Below are 24,472 nucleotides of genomic sequence, written 5' to 3' on the forward strand. Positions count from 1 at the left end.
ATTCTGACGCATTGTGCAGCAGAGATGCTGAAGTGCCTGCACCCTGAGCACTGTCATTTGACACTTTTCTTTGGAAGAAAGTTAATCTTTAAGTAAGTGAACATTTTTTTGTTGTAGATTTGTTCTGCAGCCTCCCTTTTTTTTTTCTGGCAACAGTGCTCTCTCCTTAGAGATCTGTTCCCCTCCTAGCGCTAACTGTGATGTTCCGGGAGGAATACCCATCATAGCATGGGGCCTGCTGAATGCCAGAGTAGGCAAGTGACTCAGGGCAGGCCAGAGGCTTTGCTGGGGATTTTCAAATTGGGATAAAGGAAGAGGTTTTATTCTCCAGTGGTAAAGCTGTGAGATTCTGGGCAGAAACTCTTTCTTCCTAAGCATAAAAAGCTGTGGGCCATGTGTAAAGCCTGACTCAAAATGAGATCTAAGCAAAGGTAACAGTAAACGTCCTAATGACATTCCAACATCCTGGAAGCCAGCTGCACCCCTGCCTTCGTGAGGTTGGTTATGAATTTAGTTAGTATTTAGTTATGGTGCCCAATAAGTTCCTCTCCCAACCACCCCCGCACTCCCCCCTCCTCCCCCCACCCCCCTTACCACTTAAACTACTTCAAGTTAGATTTGAAGCTAGTAGTCCTGAATTGGGGCAGTGTTTCTCAAACTTGAAAATTTATTGTTCCCTGAGAACTCTAATCTGAAAAATTCATTTGGATAATACAGAGATGCCTGAAATAAAAGAGTGTTTGTGGATTTGATCTATTCGGTGGCTTTAGAAGCAGATAAAAGTAGTGTCCAATACTGATTCTACCATGTGACCTTGAACCCATTATCTTCTTTGACTTGTATTTCTTTATTTGCAAAATAGAAATACCACCATGAGTAGTAGTGAGAATTCACGTAATGTTTCTGAGGGGCCTGGCTCAGTGCTGATGCATTTCACACAGCAAATGCTTAGGCACTGTCTTCCCCCCACAAGCTCCCCAATGCTGCAAAAGTAAAGAAATGTATGCAAAATACACAGCAAATCCTGTAACTGTTAACTTCATAGGATTTTTTCATATTATTTTGTTGTACTGGTTTTTGTTTATATTAAATGAAATAATTAAGTTGTTGTCTTTGTTACAAATAGTCTTACATGTATTTGGTTATAAATTATCATCATATAGGATTTGATCTAAATATTGTAATATGTTAAGCTAAAGCTTAAGTATCTGTTGTTGCTATGACTGATGATTATGAGGACTGATTATAAACTTCTTGTGGGCAGGGACAGTCTTCAACTTGTTTTGTTTTGTCCCGAAACCCCTAACAGTGCTAGGCATGAATAGGCCGTGGATTTTTGTTTGTTTGCATACTATGGCCAGTGTTTATTTAAATGGAGCTTGTAACTAGAAAGGTTTTCTAGAGCTATTGAAATTTCAGGAGCTGTTTTTCTGATAAGAGAAGTGAGAAATTGTGTAACTTTGGCCGATCTATGAAGGACATTCCAGGATAAGTAGGTGGGAGAAGAGGTGAAAGCAGGGGCTTAGAAGAAGCAAAAGAACAACAACTTGCTGGAGAGAGATGGGAGACTGAAGTGGTTTGATAGAGAAAAGAATGAGGTAGTCTATAGGGTGGGTTTTACATTTGTTTTAAAGTATGGTGAAATCTGCTGCATCATCTAAAAGAAGAAAAAGGTCTGATTCAAGTGAGTAGGGTAGATAATTTCAGAAGTAACATAGGTATCTAGGATTGAGGGCAAAATAGCTGGCTACAAAATATTAATAAGAGATTAAATGTATTTAAAATGGTTACCTCCTTTGTAAAGCATTATTATGGGGAATACAAAAAAAGAAGTCAAGCAAATGAAAGCATTAGGGCATAATAAATTCTTTCCCCCTTTCACACCAATAGTAATAAACAGACACCCAAAAAATCTGCTCAAGATCCCCAAATGCATGGCTAGCAGACAGCTGTCTATGTAAAAGAGAATTGCAGGACACTGATCTTAACCTCCACAGCTAAAAGAAATGTTCTGTGGGAAAGAGCTAATGCGCCAATAAATTTAAAAGTGAAGGGCAGGGGTAAGTACGTGGCTGTCTGCATGACTTCCTACAGAAGAGGCTCTGTCAAAGGGCCTGGGGAAAAGGGACAGCTCTGACAGATACCCCAAATCTCACTTGTCCTCCAGGCTTCAGCTGACTTTATTCATTTCCTCCTTTTTTTTTTTTTTTTGGAGACAAGGTCTCACTTTGTCACCCACTCTGGAGTGCAGTGATGTGATCTCGGCTCACTGCAGCCTCAGTCTCCCAGGCTCAAGCAGTCCTTCCCTGAGCAGCCTCCTGAGTACCTGGGACTACAGGTGTGCACCACCAAAACCAGCTAATGTTTGATTTTTAGTAGTGGTGGAGTCAGGCTGGTCTCAAATTCCTGGATGCAAGCGATCCTCCTGCCTCAGCCTCCCAAAGTGGTGGGATTACAGGTGTGAGCCACTGTACCCAGCCTACTCCTTCATCTTTAAAACTTTGCAATTTTAAGTAGAAATTTTGTCTACACAACATCAGTACTGTACTTTCACATCCTTGGTTAGAGACTCCTATCCAGACATTGTTTACCCCTGGATCTAAGTCAATTCAGAAAGCCAAAATGAGTCATAACACTCAATGTTGATTTTAAGCCCATTGTTAAACTTTTTTTAGTCAACAGTCTGGTTTATATAATAGATAATTTGCTCATTAAATGTATGTATTTTGCTAGGCTGAGATTAGGAACCTAAAAGATCTTTGAAATGAAGATTAGATTTTAAAGTTCATCCTGTTAAGCTCTCAAGCCAGATGGTTTACGTTCAGAGAGCCATTTAGGACACAGAGTTCTAATAATATGATGGGGAAAGGGTAAATCACTCAAAAACTATACTTTGCAACTATTACTATCTTATCTTCCTGTAGAAACAACAGGAACTATGATCTAACGTCATGCTGTTGGCTTTTTTTTTATAGAGTAAATATCCTTAAGTGTTTTCCTGAAAGTGCAGCCGTGAAAGATAGTAGACAGTACACTCGAATGACTGAGCACACACACTCAGAGCCACACTGCCTCGGTTCAAATCCTCTTGCTCCCACGATTTGGCTCTGTGGCCTCAAAAACATTACTTTTCTCCATGCCTCAGTTTTTTTTTTTTCCATCTGTAAAATAAAGATAATGGTATCTACTTCATTGGCTTGGTGTAAGGTTAAATGAGTGAATCCATGGAAAATGTTCAAACTTAGTCTGCCGTATAGGAAGCACTCAATAAATATTGCTATTATTAGTAAAGACACTCTCCACTCTGCTGATTCTATTCCTAAGTCATAGATGGTAGAAGAAAAAAAAAAATAACAGACCAAGCAGTAGACATTAATAGAGTTAAGTAGAAAAGAATATACCACTCTTCCCAGTGAAGGGGAAAAAGAGTCTGCTATCACTGCAGATGCTACAAATACATCCACCAAATATAACAGTGAATAATGTCATCCCATTTTTGGAGAATAGTCTCACCACACCTAAATATAATAGATTACTTCTTACCCACTCACCATTCCTGTTATATTCCGCAACATGGTGCTGACTCATGGGCAACAAATATTTACGGAGTACCTACTCTGTGCCTCATACTATGCCAGATACTTGAAATATAATAGTAAAAATATCACAGATTTCTTACAGTGTAGTAGAGGAGATCATCTAGACTGGTCTAAGATGTTTTCTTTACTCTCATTTTTGAGGAGTGGTGGTGGTAATGATGTTGGGAAGTTGTGGAACTTTGGATCTAGTCAAACCATTTCACAGGTTTTCTACTAAAAGTCTCAAACTTCTACACCATAGTTTCTCCTCCCTCGTTCCCTCCCCCTCCCTCTTCTTCCCTCTCTCTCTCCCTCTGTGTGTGTGTGTCTGTGTGTCTGTGTGTGTGTGTGTGTGTGTGCTCATATAATACTTTCCTTCTCAGTTTGCTTTATTCATAACAAAAATAATATAGGCTCACTTTAGAAATTTGATTTTTTTTTTTACATTAAGCATCTTTTTCTCTTAGAATCAGGAAAAATTAAACTGAAAAGGTTGGAGAAGTGTTGGAAAGTATAAATAAGCAGGAAAAACTGCCCATAATTCCACTTACCTTAACATTTGACCATATTGCCTCCAGATGTTTCATTTTATGCTTATGATGTAGTTGAGTGTGCTGTGTGTATGTATAAATAATTGTATACGACTATTGTGAAGACAGCATAAATAATGTATTTAAAGCTGTAAAGTGTCTGATAGATATCAAACATTCAGTGGTTGTTAGCTATCATCATCATCTTGCCCTTCTTTGTTATCTTCTATATGCTGAGCATTTTTCCAAGTAATCAAAAATTCTTCATAAGCATTATTATTTAATGACAGCATAATATCCTATAATTATGGATATACCATGGTTTACTTTTCCTTTCCTTATATTTGAACACTTAGGATAATTTCAAAATTATCCTACCGTAAATAACACTTCCTGAATATTTGTTAATATAAATCTCTTTGTGCATTTCTAATTAGTCTTTGGAATTGATTCCTAGAAGGAGAACTACTGAGCCACAGTGTTTGAATGTTTTCTAAGATCTTTGATGGACATATTGCCAAATCACTTTCTAGAAATTTGGCTTAACTTTTTACTTTCACTCTTGACTAGTAGTAAATTAAGGACCTATGTCAGAAAACCGTCTCCACTCTTAAGAATTGCCTTTTTAAAAAGATCATTATTTTTCCCAGAGGAAGTGGTCTATAATTCCCCCCGCCCGCCACCGAGACAGGATCTCACTCTGTCACCCAGGCTGAAGTGCAGTGGTTTGATCTTGGCTGACTACAACCTTTAACTCCTAGGCTCAAGCAGTCCTCTCACCTCAGCCTCCTAAGTAGCTGAGACCATAGGCATATGCCACCACACCTAGCTGATTTTTAAATTTTTTGTGGAGATGGGGTCTTGCCATGTTGCTCAGGCTGGTCTCGAACTCCTGGGCTCAAGCGATCCTCCTGCCTTGGCTTCCCAGAGTGCTGGGATTACAGGCATGAGCCACTGTGCACAGCCTGTAATTTTTAATTAAATTTCTTTTGAGTCATTCGTATTTCTTCTTTTTAAACATGTATTTTTACTTTACCCATTTATCTAATTGGAATCCCTATAGTTTTCTTTTAAGTTTGTGTGAATCCTTTATGTATTAAGGCATTTAATTTTTGCTGTGTCACATTTGTTCAGGTAGTTCCTCAAAAATTTTTTTTCTTTCTTTTCTGATGGTTTTAACAATTCAAATTAACTGTTGTTTTTCTAATTTTTCCATTGCTTTTGAGCTAAGAAAATCCTCTCTATTCATAGACCTATATTTTTTCTCTTAATTTATATAAACATTTATATTTAACTCTTCTTTTTTCTTTAAGAGACGGAGTCTTGGCTGTGTTACCCAGGCTGGCCTCAAAATACTGGGCTCGAATGATCCTCCCACCTCAGCCTCCTGCATAACTGGGACTGTAGGTGTGTTCCATCATGCCTGGCTTATATTTAACTCTTTAACACCCTAGAAATATGTTTTTCTTTATGGGATGAGATAATCTCAGTATTTTCCCATGCATATAGCAGTTTTTCTTACTTCTATTATTTGCTACATTATATTATAATTATTTTTTCTAAATTTTTCTTCTTTGTAAGACTTCAGTTTTCATCTTTTTAATTTTTACTCCCAGAAGCTAGCACAGTGCCTGTCACATTATAGGCAAATATCTGATAAATGAAAGAAATATACAGTTGTATATAATCTGTCCTGAAACATTTTTAAAGGTACAAGTTATTTATCTATTCCTACAGATGATTTTAAAACCCTTAAGAGAGATTTTGTAGGAATTTTAATTTCTAGTTAGTCTGTATTTCAGAGCATCACCAGAATGAATTGGAGTGGTCTGGCCACAAGGGAACTGCATGAAAATTATTTCTACCAGTAAGCTCAGTTTGTGCTTTGTAATAGGAGATGTGTCTCCCCAATAACCAGAACCTCTGTTCCTGTTATCTAAGCCACCCTCTTACTGCATAGGTCCCCAAACCTCTCCTACCCCGCCTAAAAACAATAAATATAAATGTACGTTTTCGGCCAGACTTGGTGGCTCACGCCTGTAACCCCAGCACTTTGGGAGGCCGTGGCAGATGGATCACCTGAGGTCAGGAGTTCAAGACCAGCCTGGACAACATGGCGAAACCCCGTCTCTACAAAAAATACAAAAATTAGCTGGGCATGATGGCCGATGCCTGTAATCCCAGCTACTCGGGAGGGTGAGAGGGGGGAATCGCTTGAACCTGGGAGGTGGAGGTTACAGTGAGCTGAGATTGCACCATTGCACTTCAGCCTGGGCAACAGAGTGAGAGACTCCATCTCAAAACAATAAATAAATAAGTAAATGCACGTTTTTAGTGTTCAGAATACTGAAATGAACAGGTACTGTTTAATGACACTCATGTATTTTCAAACTTGACATTTCATCTGAGTTCTATTCTCCTATTTTCAGCTGCTTTCTAGACATCCACTTACCTGTACTTATTATCAATGGTACTTCAAACCCAACAATTTCAAAACTCAAATCCTATTCACTCTTATCTTCCTGCTCATTCTGTCTACCCATCCCTCCTCCTTTCCAACCTCAGATCTTGTTTCCTACTCTGTGTTTTCTAGTTTGGATATTTTACCACCCAGTAGTCAAGGTAGAAATCTCTTATTCTTTATTCCCTAACCCTGTGTACTTAATCAGTCACCCTCTCTTACTGGTTTTGTCTTCACAATAGCTTTCCTTTTCTCTCGCCCCCATCTTCACTACCACTGTCCACCTTCATAGTCACTGATCTGGGCAACTGCCATAACCTCTTACCTGGCCTCCTAGCTTCCATTCCCCTGCTTCCCAATATATCCTACATGATATATTTATATATTATATGGGGGAAAGATTCCCCTCACCCCTAGAAGTTCAGAGTCACTGAACTGAGGGTAGGGCTTGGGTATCTTATCTTACAGAAAGCTTTTCAGATGATTCCCATGCACACTTTTGATAAAAGACCAGCATCTGCAAGATTCTGGAGTGAGCTTTTAAAATGATGTGATGGTCACATTGGTGTTTGTCTTACATTCAGTGCTTGGCCTGCTGCCTGCAATAGAAAGTTCAGATCTCTCACCTTGTGATAGGACAAGCTCCTTTCACATCCTGCCTCTCCTCTACCTTTCCACATGCGTTTCCAGCTACTCCCTTTCAGATGCCTTTGGTCAAACAAATAAATTAGACCCAGTTTCTCATGTATTTTTGGATTTCTATGCCATTTTACATACTATTTCTATCTAGGGTTCTCTTAATTCTTTTTCTGTATCTGGAAAACTGTTCTCAACGGTGCCTCCTCTCTGAGGCCTTCCGTGACGATTCTTGCCCCTTGTTCCTCTAGGCAGAAGTATCTCCAGGCAGAAGTACCTGATCTTCATCTGTGACTCTCAGCACTTGGTCTGTCAGTTGTCCCTCAGTATCCCTGGGGGTTGGTTCCAGGAGCCCCCACAGATACGGAAACCCCAGGATGCTCAAGTCCCTGAAATAAAACAGAATAGTATTTGCATATAACCTATGCGCATACTCCCATATACTTTAAGTCCTCTCTAGAGTACTTGTAATACCTAACACAATGCCTACACATCACGTCCTTTGCAAGGATTCAGTGTATTACTCAGCATATGGTGAATTCAAGTTTTACTTTTTGGAACTTTGTGGAACTTTTTCTCTGAATAGTTTCCATCTGCGGTTGGTTGAACCCACAGACATGGAGGACCGACCATACTTCATTGCTGCACTCATTACATGGCATTGTGATGATTTGCTTGCATGTTTGTCTCCATCTATATACAGTTAGGTCATTGAAATAAAGATAATCTTTTATCAGTAGGTACCCAGTAACAGTGATGCTTTCCCTTTAATTAAGAAGTACCAAATTCTTGCCAAGTCTTTTAAAAACTACCTCTACTGACTACCAGATACTTTCTACCTATATCATCATCTTATTCTATCCCATCGAAAAAATGGTATATCTTATTAACAAAGAAGGAACCTCCCAAATTTCTGGACCAAGCGATAGATGGTGGCCATTTCGGTATCATGAAACTCAATAGTGCCTATACCTTGCTGAGATCTGTACCAAAGGAAGATACAGAACATCTGGTGCTCAAGGTATTCAACTGGTTTTAAATGTTAAAGATCAACAAAACCAATCTAATGTTGTGCCAATTCTGTTTTTTTAAGTTTCTATAATTTGTAGCATTAATGTCTGCTTTACACCTGGAAATACTCTTTTCAGTTATGTCTTACAAGAACCATGAAGGTTTTGTATGTTTGTTTGAGCAAGAAGTCATTTTTAGTGTATTACCTTTTTTTTTTTTTTTTTTTTTTTTGAGACAGGGTCTTGCTCTGTCGCCCAAGCTGGAGTGCAGTGGTGCAATCACAGCTCACTGCAGCCTTAACCTCCTAGGCTCAAATGATCCTCCCACCTCTGCCTCCTGAGTGGCTAGGACTACAGCACATGCAACCATGCCAGACTCATTTTTATTTTTTAGTTTTTTGAGACAGGATCTCACTTGTCACCCAGCCTGAAGTGCAGTGGCACAATGTCAGTTTCACTGAAACTTCAACCTCCCTGTGCTCAGGTGATCCTCCCACCCCAGCCTCCTGAGTAGCTGGGACTGCGAGCGTGCACCGCCACACCCAGCTAATCTTTGTATTTTTTTGTAGAGACGGGGTTTCGCTATGTTGCCCAGGCTGGTCTCAAACTCCCAGGCTCAAGCCATCTGCCTGCCTTGGCCTCCCAAAGTGCTAGTTTTATAGACGTGAGCCACTGCGCCCAGCCAGCAGGCTAATCTTTTTTATTTTTTAATTTAATTTAATTTAATTTAATTTAATTTTTTTGAGATGGAGTCTTGCTCTATCACCCAGGCTAGAGTGCAGTGGCGCGATCTTGGCTCACTGCAACCTCCGCCTCCCGGGTTCAAGCTATTCTCCTGCCTCAACCTCCCAAGTAGCTGGGATTACAGGCACCCGCCACCACACCCAGCTAATTTATATATTTTTAGTAGAGATGGGGTTTCAACATCTTGGCCAGGCTGGTCTTGAACTCCTGACCTTGTGATCCACCCATCTCAGCTTCCCAAAGTGCTGAGATTACAGGCATGAGCCACTGCGCCTGGCCAGCAGGCTAATTTTATTTTTTAAATTTTTGTGAAGACAGGGTCTCACTATGTTCCCCAGGCCATGTTACGCCTTCTAAGAATGCATCTGAGCTGTTGGCTTTCATGGTGAGTCGTGGCTCTAGTGAAGGTTCTGTAGTAAAGACCTCCTTTAAGTTTGCAAGTGCTTCTTTCATTTTTAACTGCAGACATATACCTGTCTTTCTAGCAAAGCATGTTAGGAGTTCAGAAAGGCTATGACATTTGGGGGTCAGTTATGATTAGTTTATAGTTTATAATATAACCATTACTGTCTGGTTTTGAATATTAGAGAAGAAGCTTTGATATTTGTGCTATAATGGTTGAACATGATATATACCAAGAGTTATTGATTATAAAAATGTTTGTGGTATCAGACCAAATTGTTACAAATCATGAAATTTTATTGCATGGATTTATGTTCTAGGAATTTGAATTTTTTATTCTCATTTTTCCTCTGAGAATACCAAAAAGGAAATTGAATGCAGTGATATCTTTAATATTGAAATATAGCAGGTGGCCGGGAATGGTGGCTCACACCTGTAATCCTAGCATTTTGGGAGGTTGAGGTGGGAGGCTACCTGAACTCAGGAGTTCAAGACCAGCCTAGGCAACATAGTGAGACCTTGTCTCTATTATTTATTAAAAATTAAAATATATATATATAGCAGGTAACTGTATTAGTTCTGAAAGCAATGTGAAAATGTCTTTATCTTCTTTTGGAAATAGATTGCTAATAATAATACATTAAAGAATAGCCCATTCTATTTCCAGGACCAGAAAGCTGTTGTGCTGGATTTGGTTCTTTCATAGGGATTGTCTCCTTGTTTCAGTTGGACAATTGATATAAAAGAACTAGAGGCAAAAATATAAATTTAGGACTAAATACAAGCTAATCTCTGTGTTCACTTCCATCATTAGTCAACCTAAAACAACTGATTAATTGACTATAACTCAGCACAGCCACTAGCATTAATAGTCTTGAAAGTTTGGGACATAATTGGATATCTGTCTGAAGACAGGTAGTCAGATAAATAACTTGGAACTGACTTCTAGTAGCCTAGAGAGGCATATTTCAATTCTAAATGTCTTACTTAGAGACGTGTCACACAAAGGGAGGAATGTAGAACAATAAGCATAGTACTATGGCTTAAAAATCAAGAGACCAAAATCAGTTCCCTGCAAATTACTTTCCATCTCGGATCCTCTCCATTAAATGGAAAAATCATTTTTAAAAATCCCTATACAGAAATGCAGTTGGTTTAAGAAGAAAAAAAAGTGCATAGATAGATGGAGAGAGAAAGAGATCCTTCTTTAACGTCTGGGTTCCTTGGCCCTCCCTGAAATATTTCCCCTTGAGCTTTTATTTGAGTGTACTACGAAACCTGCAAAACAATAAAGCCTGTGATCCCTTAATATTCACAAAGAATTGCTAAGTATAACCTCTCCAAAAACATTTTACATAATTAACTCTGTCCTTAAACGGAAGGAGAAACCAGAAGGTAGTTAGTTCCCAAGCACCTAAATATGAAAGAAGGACTATCAGCTTCAGTTTTATGCTTTTGATAGACAAATCTGAGAAGTATAATCATGCATAACTTAACAATGGGGGATGCATTCTGAGAAATGCTTTGTTAGACAATTTTGTGTTGTGTTAACATCAGAGAGTGTACTTACACAAACCTAGGTGGTTTCGCCTGCTTCATACCTAGGCCATATGGTGTAGCCTAGGCCGTATGGTGTAGCCTAGGCTATATGGTGTAGCCTAGGTTTGCAGCAGGCAAAACCATCCAAGTATGTGTAAGTACACTCTATGTATGTAGCCTCCAAGCTACAAACCTGTACAACATGGGACTGTACTAAATACTGGAGGCAACTGTTACACAAGGGTATTTATGTATATAAACATAGAAAAGGTACAGTAAAAATACAGTATTATAATCTGTTATAATGTATGTGGTTTGTCATTGACCTAAACGTCGTTGTGTGGCACATGCCTGTACTTCTTCCAGTTTAAAAGAGGAAGTGAGAAATTTTCCAGTTTAAGTATTCAGCAATAGTCATGTGGTTCCAGATGCAAGACAGAACCCTTTTGTAGCTGAACCTGGTAGGGAGGGAGAGGGGTTGAAGAATGGCTGGAAGGCAAGATACCTGGCACCTTTTTGAGAAGCTTGAATTCATTCCTTCAGGACTTTCACAAGAAGGAGAAATGGACCTGAGTCCAGAAAACCTGCAGCTAAAGACAAGTTACCAAAAATGCTAACCTTGAAGTTTAAATTTGGATTAGGGGTTATCAAAGACAACATTCTAATTAGGGTATAGGTGTAAAATTTGGATTTGTTGTTCAGATTCTAGTAGAGAATTAATCAAAGTTTGTTCCAGAGTCTTTATTTTTGAACGTGGTATTTAACAGTCTGTTCTGGTTAAAAGTTTACAAACTAAGTCTGAGGAAAACCAGTGAGCTCTAACCAAATCTCAGGAACAGCATGCACCTCGATGCTGTGACCTTTGTAATATACAATGAATGCCAGACACCTAGTAATCTTGTACGTAAAATGTAGAGAAATTCACTAAGGGGCAGAATTTAAATTCTTATGTACTAAAACTACAAAGCAAAAGCCACCAAAGTTACGTCCTGCAGTAGTGTGCTTATAATCAGTTGCATCTCTGGTACCCACAGCTCAGTGGCCCTGTGGCTTTGTGAGGGAGAACCTCTTGCTGAATTTACTTAGGTTTGAAGTATCGATTTCTACCCCCCTCCCCAAGGGTTCCCCCCCTCCATGGGTCCCCACCTCCCCATGGGCCTCCCCTTCCCCATGGGTCCCCCCCCCATGGGTCCCGCTGTGCTTACCGCGAATGATGATTGGTCCCTTTGCTCTTACCATGCTTATCGTCGTTTCCCTTGTTTCCCCTAGTTGGTCATTATTAATATAAGGTAAATGTCTTTTCTTTCAGTCCTCCTCGCCCTCTGACTAATATGAATGACACCGTGGTTAGCCACATGTCCTCTGGAGTGCCCACTCCCACCAAGAGGTACGTATGTCTTGTGCCTTCGACTTGGGTGTTGGCCTCTGCTACTGATTGCGATGCCCCTGCCAGAAATGAGGCCTGAAAAGCAGGTTGTTCCACAGGGCAGAAAGGACTGGTTTGCTTTCTCTTCCTTTGACCGTCTTTTAGTCTTAATTTCTACTTTTTATTTTCCTTTTTTCCCCCACTGACTCACAAATATAGCAACTGAAGTTTGGCTTTCAGTGGTGCCTCAGGTGGAAACTTCATTTGTGACAAGCAGTGGTGGCAGTGTCAGAGCAGATTAGGCACGTTTCAGATCCGTTTTTTTAACCTTAAACAATATTTTGGTAGTCGTGAGTTTCAACAGTTTTGCCTTTGAATTCTTTGTCAAAGATCATTTTTGCTCTTTGATTAGACTGTGTAAATTGAATTAATCCCTTATAAAATTTTCTCCTGAATCATTCTGTGTATGATTTATAAACATTTAAGTTGAAAAGCCTGAGTCTCTCTCTTTTGGTTATGCAAGGAGTTTGCTTTAGGGGCCCTCAAGGAATGAGAACTGTGTACTTCTTTCTCCTCTTTATTTAATTTGCTCTTCTCCAAAAATTCTCTCAGGCAGGACTTAAAAGAACTATATAAAATGGCTTTCTATTTGGTATAAGCTGTTCCATGACCAGAGCAATGCAAAAACTCCCTCAAGGGCATGGCCATTAAAGAATTCTTTCTAACAGTCATCACTCAGAAACAAGAAAACCACAAAGACATTCCAGCCGACCCCCTAGTCCTTCCTGGAAAAAAATACATTTTGTGCCATATGTACCAATTGCTTTGGATTAATTCAGCTATAGAAATGCTATAGAAATTTTGACTATATAATACATAGTGCTTCAGACAATGATGTTTGTTCCCATTGGCTAAAACTCCTAGGTCAGTGTTTATCAAACCTGACTGATGAGAAGAATCACCTGGGTCACTTGTTGAAAACAGATTTCTGGGACAACATCAGACCCAGTGAACTGGAATTTCTGAAGATAGGATCTTGAGAAGCTACATTTTTATTCCAGCTGATTCTTATCATCAAGCAAGTTTGGGCAATAGCCTGACAAGGAAGCTAACGAGTAAAGTGTAGGACTACCCTGAAGAGAGAAGTTAGGGACTTAATAAATCAGAGTGGCCTGATAACACTTTACCCGCATGGAGACTCAGGACCTGACCAGGTAAGAGTACTTGCCTTTAGCCTTGCTAGGGCACTTTCCAGCAGCAAGAGAGTCAGGCCACTGCTTCTGGACAGAGCTGAGTGGTACAGGGCACCAGAGCATGGACTCTTGAGCCAGACTCTTTCTGAGTTGGAATCTGGCTCTTTGCTTACCTTGAAATGTTCTTGTCTTCATTTTTTTTTTTTTTTTTTTAATTTGGAGACACTGTCTCTGTCTGTCACCCAGGCTGGAGTGCAGTGGCCCAATCTTAGCTCACTACAACCTCCACCTCCCAGGTTCAAGCGATTCTCCTGCCTCAGCCTCCCGAGTAGCTGGAATTACAGGCACCTGCCACCATACCTAGCTAATTTTTGTATTTTTTTTTTTTTCAGTAGAGATTGGGTTTCACCATGTTGGCCAGGCTGGTCTCAAACTCCTGATCTCAAGTGATCCAACTGCCTCAGACTCCCAAAGTGCTGGATTACGGGCACGAGCCACCATACCTGGCCTTGTTTTCAATTTTTTATCTCTAAAATGGGGACAAAAATAATATCTACCTTTTGGGGTTTATGTGAGAATTTAATGTATTATTTTTATGACTTAGGAAATAAACTGGAATGTGAGAATAAGTGAGGAAGAGACAGAATGATTTACCAGCAATGCCCTCTCAAGCAGGAAAGGAATTTTTATGGACGAATACAAAGCAATTAAGCCTGTCCCACCTACCTAGATATTACGATAACCCTTGCTGTCCTTGGACTTCAGTTTTTTATGTTTAACACCCATAGCATTCAAACCCAGACTCCAGATCAAAGATGTTTCCATTTCAAAACCAGGCAGATAAGGTGGCCGATTCAAAGAATTCAGGTCATAGTTTTCCTGTTAATTATAAGAATACCATCTCATTCAGTAGCATTTCCCATCTGAATTCTTCTCATCTTTTACTAGTTCTGTCACGCTAAGTCACCCGAGTACATGAGGGCGACCACAGCTGAATGTGGCTGCTAGAGGCTATTAGAAGGAGCATGGCTTTCTGGACAATGTTTTATTGCTTGAAAAAACTAAAAGAAGGGAGCAGTAATAATCATAGCCACCTCTGTAGAGGCCTACCCCTCAGGCTTGCTGTGTTACACCTGCAGGCTTTATTGTAAGTAGCCAGCTGTGATTGCCAGTCACAAAATGATACCTGTCATTTTTGAAAGCTGCTTCAGATAATCTATAGCCTGGATTAAGATTTCATCTTAAAGTCAGTGTTTAGCCACTCTTTCTGGTGGAATTAGCCCACCCTAGAGGTGGTTATCGTAAACTTTCCAAGGGCTGACCAGCAGACCAAAGGCAGCCAGAGGGCAGACCAGAGAAGAAGGTTGAGCTCCGATTGATTAAGAAGCACAATTACTTGAGTAGCGGCTCCATAGGAACAAAATGCTCCTACCCTACCATTACAGCCCCCAGGATTTTAGGGGATTCCATTTATATTCAGTATGAGATTATGATATACCATGTGGATACTAATTACCTAATTCATAGACTTGGCTTTTCATGGCCTCAGTAATCAAATAGTATAAATTTCCAGGTGGTATTCTACTTGCTTCCTTAATGACTCCTCAGCTTTTCTTCCCTCCTCTGAATGTGGACAGACCTGTGTGGCCAGAGAGTCTAACGGAAGCCAGGAGCCCAGCACGTCTTGCCAGCCACAGAGCCTTACTCTGCCCAGACAGGAATGCTCGCGGAGATAGAGCAGCTACTCTCCAGAATAAGAGGTTTCTTTTAGAACTCATCCTAAGACGTCAATCACTGAATGAGACAACAACATGCACAGTGATAAAAATGCAGGAAAAATTTTAAGTGCTCTAGTTCCTACCTTTTTAATAGGCAGTGCATATAAAAATAGTGATAATCACAGTGGCCAAAAGTAATGCTGTTAGTCCAAATAAAAGATGATCTGAATGTAAGCTTTACTTTTCACAGAAGACCTTATAAATGGCAGAGATGATGACTGTCATGTGAGATAACCATAAATTATGTTCCTGAGAGGTTCTACTGTAGGGATTTGCCCTCCCTAATAATCTTTTAATATCCCAAATTGATATCTTATAACTGAAAAGAAATTTTGTCTGCCTTAGGCTAAATACTTTCTTGAAATTTACTTTCTTTTAAAAGCGTCCACATAGTACATTTAAAAGCAAACAAGAAAAAACTTTTCAAAGCTTTAAAACATAGGCTTAAAATACCCCTCCCCTGTCCAATTTCCTAGGAGGCCTGCGTCTAGACCTCTTTTTCCCCAAGGTTCAGAATGTGAATTGTGTTCTTATGCTGTGTACTGTTCTATTATTTTAAGTCAACTTATATTCAGACAAATATGGAAAATGATGCTAATTTTTTTTATTTTTAAATGTCTTCTAAAGCTTTAGCTGTGTTTATGGATACTTAAAGCTTAACAATTCTGTGGGAATTTCATAGAACTGTGGAAGTAACAAAAGCCTTCAGTATGCAACTTTGTGCTTTGTGCGTTCAGTTGGTATATTAATATTATGTCTCCTTTAGTTCCAAGTATTAAAATCGAACCTTAAAAGGCAAAACCCACAAAGCAAAGGCAAAAAGCAGAAAGGGAAGGGTAGAAGAGTACACAGATCACGAAAGCAGCTGGAATGCCCCCAGGCGGCCCTCCTTCTCCGAGCTGCCTCTCTCTGTGTGCCATCTTCGCTCCCTGCCACTGCAGAACAGCTGCTCCCAAGCTGCCGATGGTTGCAGACACACACCTGCCTACAGCCTTGCCCCTCCAGGGGTTGTGCTTTTCCTCCTTTGGATTAGAAAAACGCAAGGAAGGATTCTTGTGTCCTGGATTGCATTGCTGTCCATCCTTGTGTGTATGTGAGGGACCATGCCCATTAGACCTATGGCATCAGAGCAGAGGAAGAAGCATTTCCCCCAAAGAAGAGTATACTGCCAAGAAAAGAAGAGAGAGAGGAGGCTGAGGTAGGAGGATCGCTTGATCCCAGGAATTTGAGGCTGCAGTGAGCTATGATCATGCCGTGAATAGCCACTGCACTCCAGCCTCAGCAACATAGCGAGACTCTGTCTCTAAAAAAAAAAAGAAGAAGAAGAAGAGAGAGAGATCCCGGGAAAGAAAAATAACTGAGATTGTTAGCAGACCATGGTTTTCCTACCTAGCACATAGCTGTGTGCACACATGCACACACACAAGCCTTCCCGTACACATTTCCACGTCCAGAATTTTCATTCTTCACATAAGGCAGCCATCCATGTACAACTGCCGATGCTCTCGCACTTTTCCCAGGAGTCTTAGCCACCTCCTGTGAAAGGGACGAGGTCCAGGGTATCCAATTTATACCCAGTCATCTGGACCAGGCCTAGGTATCTCCTTTTGTGATTCATTAACCCATTAAACCATGAAACAAATGATGCATTTTAAACACTCACACACACAGTATACAAAAGTAAAGATCTCCAAATAGGATAATTGCAATTTAGAGACTTAGGGAAAAGGAAAGTAACAGATAGCATGGCATATTAAGTCACATTGCCTGTTTCATCCTGAAACACCACTAAAATGACAGCCAAGAGGTTTCTTTTTTTTTTTTTTTTTAAAGTAAAAACTCACAAGAACAAAGAAAAAGAAGAGAAACAATAGCAACAAAATTTTGGTAGCAGCCAAGCAAATGGATGAGTGGTAACGAACTTAACAGAGAAAAACTAAAACGTAGGCTAAAAGTAAGACAAGCCCAGAAGAAAGCCAACCCTAGGAATTAGAACGCTCTGGAAACGCAGATTCAGAATGATTGGCTCATAGTCCCTGGAAAAGGTAGAGGTACTCAGGAATTACAGCTATGGGCTTCTCTTTTGGGTGGCTTCTGAAAAAAACTGTTTTATGTATTATATCACACCTCCTTTTGCATAGATGTGTTTTAGAAGAGGTCTTTTCTCCCTAACACTTCACTTTTATTTCTCTCAACAAATAATATTCTCTCAAAAATAGAAATAATTATTTCTATTCTGTTTTGTTCAGTTGTTGATGATGTATTGACTTGGGACATAATACCATCTTTGGATGGGAAATGGTAAATATTAGAGCCTATAATCCTGAGTAGTCCTAATTGCTAGCACTTTTAGGTAAAGGCGAGATTTTATCATAGCATATTTACTTTAATTTATACTTCATAAAAAAGAAAAGCAGTTTTTGAAGATCAGAAGATGCCACAGTATAAATATTATTTCTGAACTGTAAAAACATGGCCAAATTAAGAGATGAGTTAATGTAATAGTACACGCATACCTCAGAGACACGGCAGGTTTGGTCCCAGACCACCGCAATAAAGTGAATATTGTAATCAAGTGACTTATACAAACTTTTAAATTTCCCAGTACATATAAAAGTTTTGCTTACACTATACTATAGCCTCATAAGTGTGCAATAGCAGTATATATTTTTAAAGTATGTACCTTAATTTTAAAAATATCTAATTGCTAAAAAATGCTAATGATCATCTGAGACTTCAGCAAGTTCTAGTCTTTTTGCTGGTAGAGAGTCTTGCCTCAATGCTGATGGCTGCTGACTAAGCAGGATGGTGGTTGCTGAAGATTGGGATAGCTGTAGCAAATTCTTAAAATAAGACAACAATGAAGTTTGCCCCCTTAATGGACTCTCCCATTTGTGGAAGATTTCTCTGTGGCATGTGATGCTGTTTGATAGCATTTTACCCACAGTAGAACTTCTTTCAAAACTGTAGTCAGTCCTCTCATACCCTGCCACTGCTTTGTCAACTAAGTTTATATAATATTCTAAATCCTTGTCATTTCAGTGATGTTCACAGCATCTTAACCAGTAGATTCCATCTCAAGAAACCCCTTTCTTTGCTTATCCATAAGAAGCAACTCCTTACCTTTTCAAGTTTTATTATGAGATTGCAGCAATTCAGTCACACCTTCAGGCTTCACACCTAATTCTAGTTCTTTTGTTTTTTTCTACCACATCTTCAGTTACTTCCTCTACTGAAGTCTTGAACCCCTAGAATTCCATGAGGGTTGGAATCAATTTCTTCCAAACTCCTATTAATGTTTGTTTTAACCTCCTCCCATGAATCACAAATGTTTTTAATGGCATCTAGAATGATGAATCCATTACAGAGGTTTTCAATTTACTTTGCCCAGACTCCATCAGAGGAACCACTCTATCTATGGCAGCTATAGTCTTACAAAATGTATTTCTTACATAATAAGACTTGAAAGTCAAAATTATTTCTTGGCTGGGTGTGGTGGCCTATAACCCCAGCACTTTGGGAGGCCGAGGCAGGTGGATCACCTGAGGTCAGGAGTTCCAGACCAGCCTGGCCAACATGGTGAAACCCTGCCTCTACTAAAACTACAAAAATTAGCTTGGCATGGTGGCACCTGCCTGTAATCCCAGCCACTTGGGAGGCTGAGGCAGGAGAATTACTTGAACCCGGGAGGTGGAGGTTGCAGTGAGCCGAGATTGTGCCATTGCACTCCAGCCTAGGTGACAAGAGTGAAACTGCTTCTCAAAAAAAAAAAAAAAAATTACTTCTTGATCCAGGGGCTGCAGGATGGATGTTGTGTTAGCAGGTGTGAAAGCAACATTCATCTCCTTGTACATCTTCTTCAGAGCTCTTAGGAGCCACATGCATTGTCAATGAATGAGCAGTACTGTTTTGAAAGCAATCTTTTTTTCTGAACAGTAGGTCTCAACAGTAGGCTTAAAATATTCATTAAACTGTGCTGTAAACAGATGTGCTGTCATCTGGGCTTTATTCTTCCTTTTATGGAGTGCAGGCAAGGTAAATTTAGCATAATTCTGAAAGGCCCTAAAATTTTCAGAATGGTGAATGAGCATTGGCTTCAAGTTAAAGTCACCAGCTGCATTAGCCCCAGCAAGAGAGTCAGCCTGTCCTTTTGAAGCTTTAAAGCCAGGCATTGACTTCTTCTCTCTAGCTATGAAAGCCCTAGATGGCATCTTCTTCCGATAGAAGCCGGTTTCATCTCATCAAAAATCTGCAGTTTTTGTGTAGCTGCTTTCGTCAATGATCTGAGCTAGATCTTCTGGACAACTTGCTGCAGCTTCTCCATCAGCACTTGCTGCTTCACCTCGCACCTGCATGTTATGGAGATGGTTCTTTCCTTAAACCTCATGAACCAACCTCTGTTAGCTTCCAGCTCTTCTTCTGCAACTTGCTCACCTCTCTCAGCCTTCATAGAATTGAAGAGAGTTAGGGCCTTCCTGGATGAGACTTTGGCTTAAGGGAATGTTGCGGCTGATTTGATCTTCTATCCAGACCACTAAAACTACATCAGCAATGAGGCTGTTTTGCTTTCTTATCATTTCTGTGTACAGTGGAGTACCACTTTTAATTTCCTTCAAGAGCTTTCCTTTGCATTCATAGCTTGACTGTTTGGCACAAGAGGCCTTGCTGTCAGCCTGTGTTGGCTTTCGACATGCTTTCCTCACTAAGCTTAATCATTTGTAGCTTTTGATTTAAAATAAGAGATATGCAACTCTTCCTTTCACTTGAGCACTTAGACATCATAGTAGGGTTATGAACTGGCCTAATTTCAATATTTTTATGTCTTAGGGAATAGGGAGGCCTGAGAAGAGAGAGAGAGAGATGGTCAGTGAAACGGTCAGAACACATATTGATTGACTAGTTGGCTATCTTATGTGGGCATGGTTTGTGGCACTCCAAAACAATTACAATAGTAACACCAAAGATGACTGATCACAGATCACCATAACCGATATGATGTTAATAATGGAGAAGTTTGAAGCATTGCCAGAATTACCAAAATGTGGCACAGAGACACCAAGTGAGCACATGCTGTTGGAAAAAATGGCACCAGTGGCCTTGCTCAACTCAGGGTTGCCACAAATGTTCAATTTGTAAAAAGCACAGTATCTGTGAAGCATGATAAAGCAAAGCACAATAAAACAATGTGTGCCTGTATTAAAATGGCTTTCTGACTGGATGACAAGGTAAAGAGTTTTTCTTATTATCTATAGAATATAGCAGAATGACAAAAATCACTATGTTTTTGTTTTTTTAAGACCAAGGACAACAGAGATATTGGGGGAAACTAAGAAAAGGAATAAAACAAAAGTGATCAAGTCAGAAACTATCCATATGTGGACTCAGTGCATGGATTCTCTTCCCACCTGTGAAATGAGAAAAATAGAGTTTGTTTGAAAAGCAAGAATTAATGATAGTTTCAGGAAACAACTAGCATGTATGAAGTCTTTGTGCGAATTTCACCAAGTCAACACAAGAATAGTTTTTTCTCCAGCGTTTTTTTTTTTTTAAGACAGAAAAGCAGAGTAATTGAAAATTAACACATAATCTTAGAGAACTGCAGGGTCCTTAGTGTTGGCAGGTGTCCAGAGCCTGTCTGACAGCCTGGGCAGACCGCCAGTTTTCAGCTGCTTCTGGGTTGGGATTAGATTCCATTTCCACTCAAGCATTTAAGGTAAGCCTTTCACCAGTTCTAACTCAGATTAGTACAAACAGAAAGTTTGAGTATTTCCAAGTCCATACTTAAATACCTTAGTTTGAAAAATAGAAGCTGACAGAAGCATAGTAACTAATAGTTTGTTTCTTCTTCGCGTTGGACTGAGGCTTGAGGTCCTGAGCGTGACCAAGCGTCACATCCGTCATAGACCATCGGCAGAGCCGAGTGGAAGGAGCAAGTTTGGGGAAAAAGATCTCAAGTGCAATGTTGTCGTGTTCAGATTGAGATGCTTGTGGGATGCTGGGAGTGAAGACAAGCTTTGTAAATTTTGGATGTGGTTGGGGCGAGGAAAAGTGAGGATCGTTTTCAGATTTCTCCCTGGCTTGAATTAAGGTCCCTTTGGTCAAAACACTGGAGGAAGATTTGTGCCAGAAGAACAAGGTTGGGAACCAGACCGTCGTTTTTGTCATCCAGATTCTTCCAGCGAATCTCACACCATCAAAGGGGATACAAATACTTAGAGCCAACAAATGACGAGTAGAACCTGACATGCATACATGCGCACACACCCCTTTTCTCTCTAGCAGCCCCCACACATACTCTCTTCCTCTCTTACTATGTAATGTCTCTGTCTGTCTCTCTTTCTGATACACACATGAACACACACATGCTTTTAAAAAACACATTTTTACACACACATGCTTTGGGGCTTTTCGCTGAAATATGTTTTGACCTTATCTCCTAAGAAGCTGACTCATTGTAGTTGCTTCCATCAAGTGATGGTGATGGGCCATAGCCTGGCACACAGAACAAACATTTCCAAATGCTGAAATTCCCGTGCTGATCCAGCCTAGACCTACTATGTTTAACCAGAGATTTTTTTTCACTCCTCTTAATACCAAACTAGTAAAATATTTCAGCTCACTTCAGCTAGTAAAGCAAACACTTAAAGCAAATCAGTGCTGTGGTACAGTTCTCAACTTTTTCATGGATCTTATTGGGGAATCTCCAGTCTACTCCCCACTTTACCCCCAATTTAGTCTTTTCTTTGCAGCTGCAGGGGTTTTTCTGAAATGCGAATCTGATTATGTTATTCTTCCGATTGAAACTTGCCAGTGGATCTTCTTTACTGCAGCACTGTCTGGTAGCGTGGAAGTGTTCTGTGCTAACCAGTATGGGAGCCAACTAGCCACATGTGTCTGTCAAGTACTTGAGATGTGACAGAGAAAATGAATTGTTAATTATTTATTTATTTATTTAGGGATGGAGTTTCACTCTTGTCACCCAGGCGCTAGGGTGCAGTGGCACAATCTCGGCTCACTGCAACCTCTGCTTCCTGGGTTCAAGCAATTCTCCTGCCTCATCCTCCTGAGTAGCTGTGACTACAGGCGTGTGCCACCACACCCGGCTAATTTTTCTATTTTTAGTAGAGATGGGGTTTTACCATGTTGGCCAGGGTGGTCTTGAACTCCTGACCTCAGGTGATCTACCTACCTCGGCCTCCAAAAGTGCTGGGATTACAGGCATGAGCCATTGCACCCGGCCTAATTTTATTTAATTGGAATGAATTGGAATTTAAAATAGCCATAGGTAGCTGATGGCCACACAGTTCTACAAGCTAAAACCCCCATTCTTCAGTGTGGCTTACAAGGCCCTTGTTTCTGAGCTGACCCTTGCCAGCCCTTCCAGCCCTACCTCATCCCACTCTCTCTTCTCAGCATCCATACTCAGAAGCACTTGGACCTCTCACAATGCCCCAGGCAGGTGGCTGCATATGCCACTTCTCCCTGAAGGACCTCCCCATCCTTTTCACCTTTGTTCTCTCTTCTTTGTCATCTAATTCTTCCTTCTCATCTTAGCTTTGACTCCTCCAATAAGCCTTCCGTAACACCCTAAAACTATATTATGTGATCTTCTGTGAGCCGCAGCATCTGGTACATATCATAGTATCGTAGTAGCTGTGTGTTCGATGCCTTTCTAGACTACAAGCTCTTTGAGGGTGTAGACTCCCCAGGCTTGGGCCAAAAACAAATTCCGTCTCTCAAAATCTTCTTGCTGCTGCTTGCCCCTTAATTAGTACTTCCTCTGCTAGGAAAGGGATTTTCTTTTTCAGTTATTTCAAATAAATCACATAGTACTGCCTGCTTATTCCATTCAGAGCAGGGAAATTAAAAAGAAAGGTATTATTCCTCTATTTTATACATATTATGTGTAAATATAATATTACATTGCGTTTCACATGACTGACTAGTAGGAAGGTTAACCGATTACTAGAATTTTATGTACATTAAACCCAAGCATTGATTGATAGCGGGTCCTTAACCTCATTGAGCTTATTTACTCAGGAGAAAACATAAATGGGGGGGTGGGGAGGGAAGAAAGTGGAAGGACTAGATATGTTTTCTTGTTCAATATGACATTTATTTGGTAAAGATTTTTGATGCAGGCCAGGTGCGGTGGCTCACGCCTGTAATCCCAGCACTTTGGGAGGTCGAGGCAGGTGGATCTGGATTGCTTGAGGCCAGAAGTTTGAGACCAACCTGGCCAACATAGCGAAACCCTGTCTCAACGAAAAATACAAAAATTAGCTGGGCTTTGTGGTGCACACCTGTAATCCCAGCTACTCAGGAGGCTGAGGCAGGAGAATTGCTTGAACCTGGGAGACGGAGGTTTCAGTAAGCTGAGATTGGGCCGCTGCACTCCAGCCTGAGCAACAGAGTGAGTGAGACTCCGTCTCGGGAAAAAAAAAAAAAAAGATTTTTCATGCACTTCGTGTTGGGAAAGAGGTCATTTGACAAATTTAGATAGCATCACGACTGCTACTTCATCAAGACGAGACCCCGCTGGGTAGATAAGCACAGGAAAGGTGAGTGGTGGTGAACAGTTCTTAGAGAGCCCAATGTCACTCCAGGTCCTTCATTCTGTCCGTAACCTGGCTGTGCCGGAGAACCTATAGAGCCTGGCATGTCATTGGGCTTGTTTGTCTCTCTCACACGCCCTCATGGGACAGCACTATTTTTTCTCATTAGCTTGTAATACAGCGAAGGCACACACTATTTTCTTTCCCCTAAACAGAGTTGATTGCATCAAGCCACAACCTATGAGACAGTGAGCTGTTGGAAGGATGTTGTACTTCCTTGCCCTTTGTGGCTAAAGTCCTTTGAGGAGAGATAATCCAGATGGGGAGTGTCCTTACATTCTATAAATCCATCTCTTCCACGCTAGTGCCTTGACATTGTGTATTCTTTTTTAGTGACAGAGGAGAAAAGGAACTTAATTTGCTGAGAATTATTTATGGTGTGCTGAAGGATCACATTAGAGAAGAGTAACATTGCTTGCCCCATGGATCTGAGAGTCTCAGTCAGGCATTTAGAGTACTGTTATACTGATATAACAGCAGGCATGTGTTTACATTGCTATAACAGGACACAGTTTTACATACTGTGATCCAAAATTGTTGTCTTCAGGCCGGGTGCAGTGGCTCAAACCTGTAATCCTGGCACTTTGGGAGGCCAAGGTGGGTGGATCACCTGAGGTCAG

General features: G+C 40.4%; 1 protein-coding gene across 22 annotated transcripts in view; it reads left to right on the top strand.

Annotated features, from left to right (window-relative positions):
- The window catches only part of DTNB (dystrobrevin beta), a 296,683-nt gene that overhangs the window by 177,062 nt on the left and 95,149 nt on the right, over positions 1-24,472 (top strand). For all 22 annotated transcript variants that reach the window (XM_055108155.2, XM_055108156.2, XM_034952753.3 and 19 more), the window contains one exon: positions 12,210-12,287. In XM_055108155.2, the coding sequence (XP_054964130.1) occupies positions 12,210-12,287 (78 nt within the window). The remainder of the gene's footprint in view (positions 1-12,209; positions 12,288-24,472) is intronic.

The sequence above is a fragment of the Pan paniscus genome, chromosome 12, assembly GCF_029289425.2.
Source record: "Pan paniscus chromosome 12, NHGRI_mPanPan1-v2.0_pri, whole genome shotgun sequence".
Classification (NCBI taxonomy): domain Eukaryota; kingdom Metazoa; phylum Chordata; class Mammalia; order Primates; family Hominidae; genus Pan; species Pan paniscus.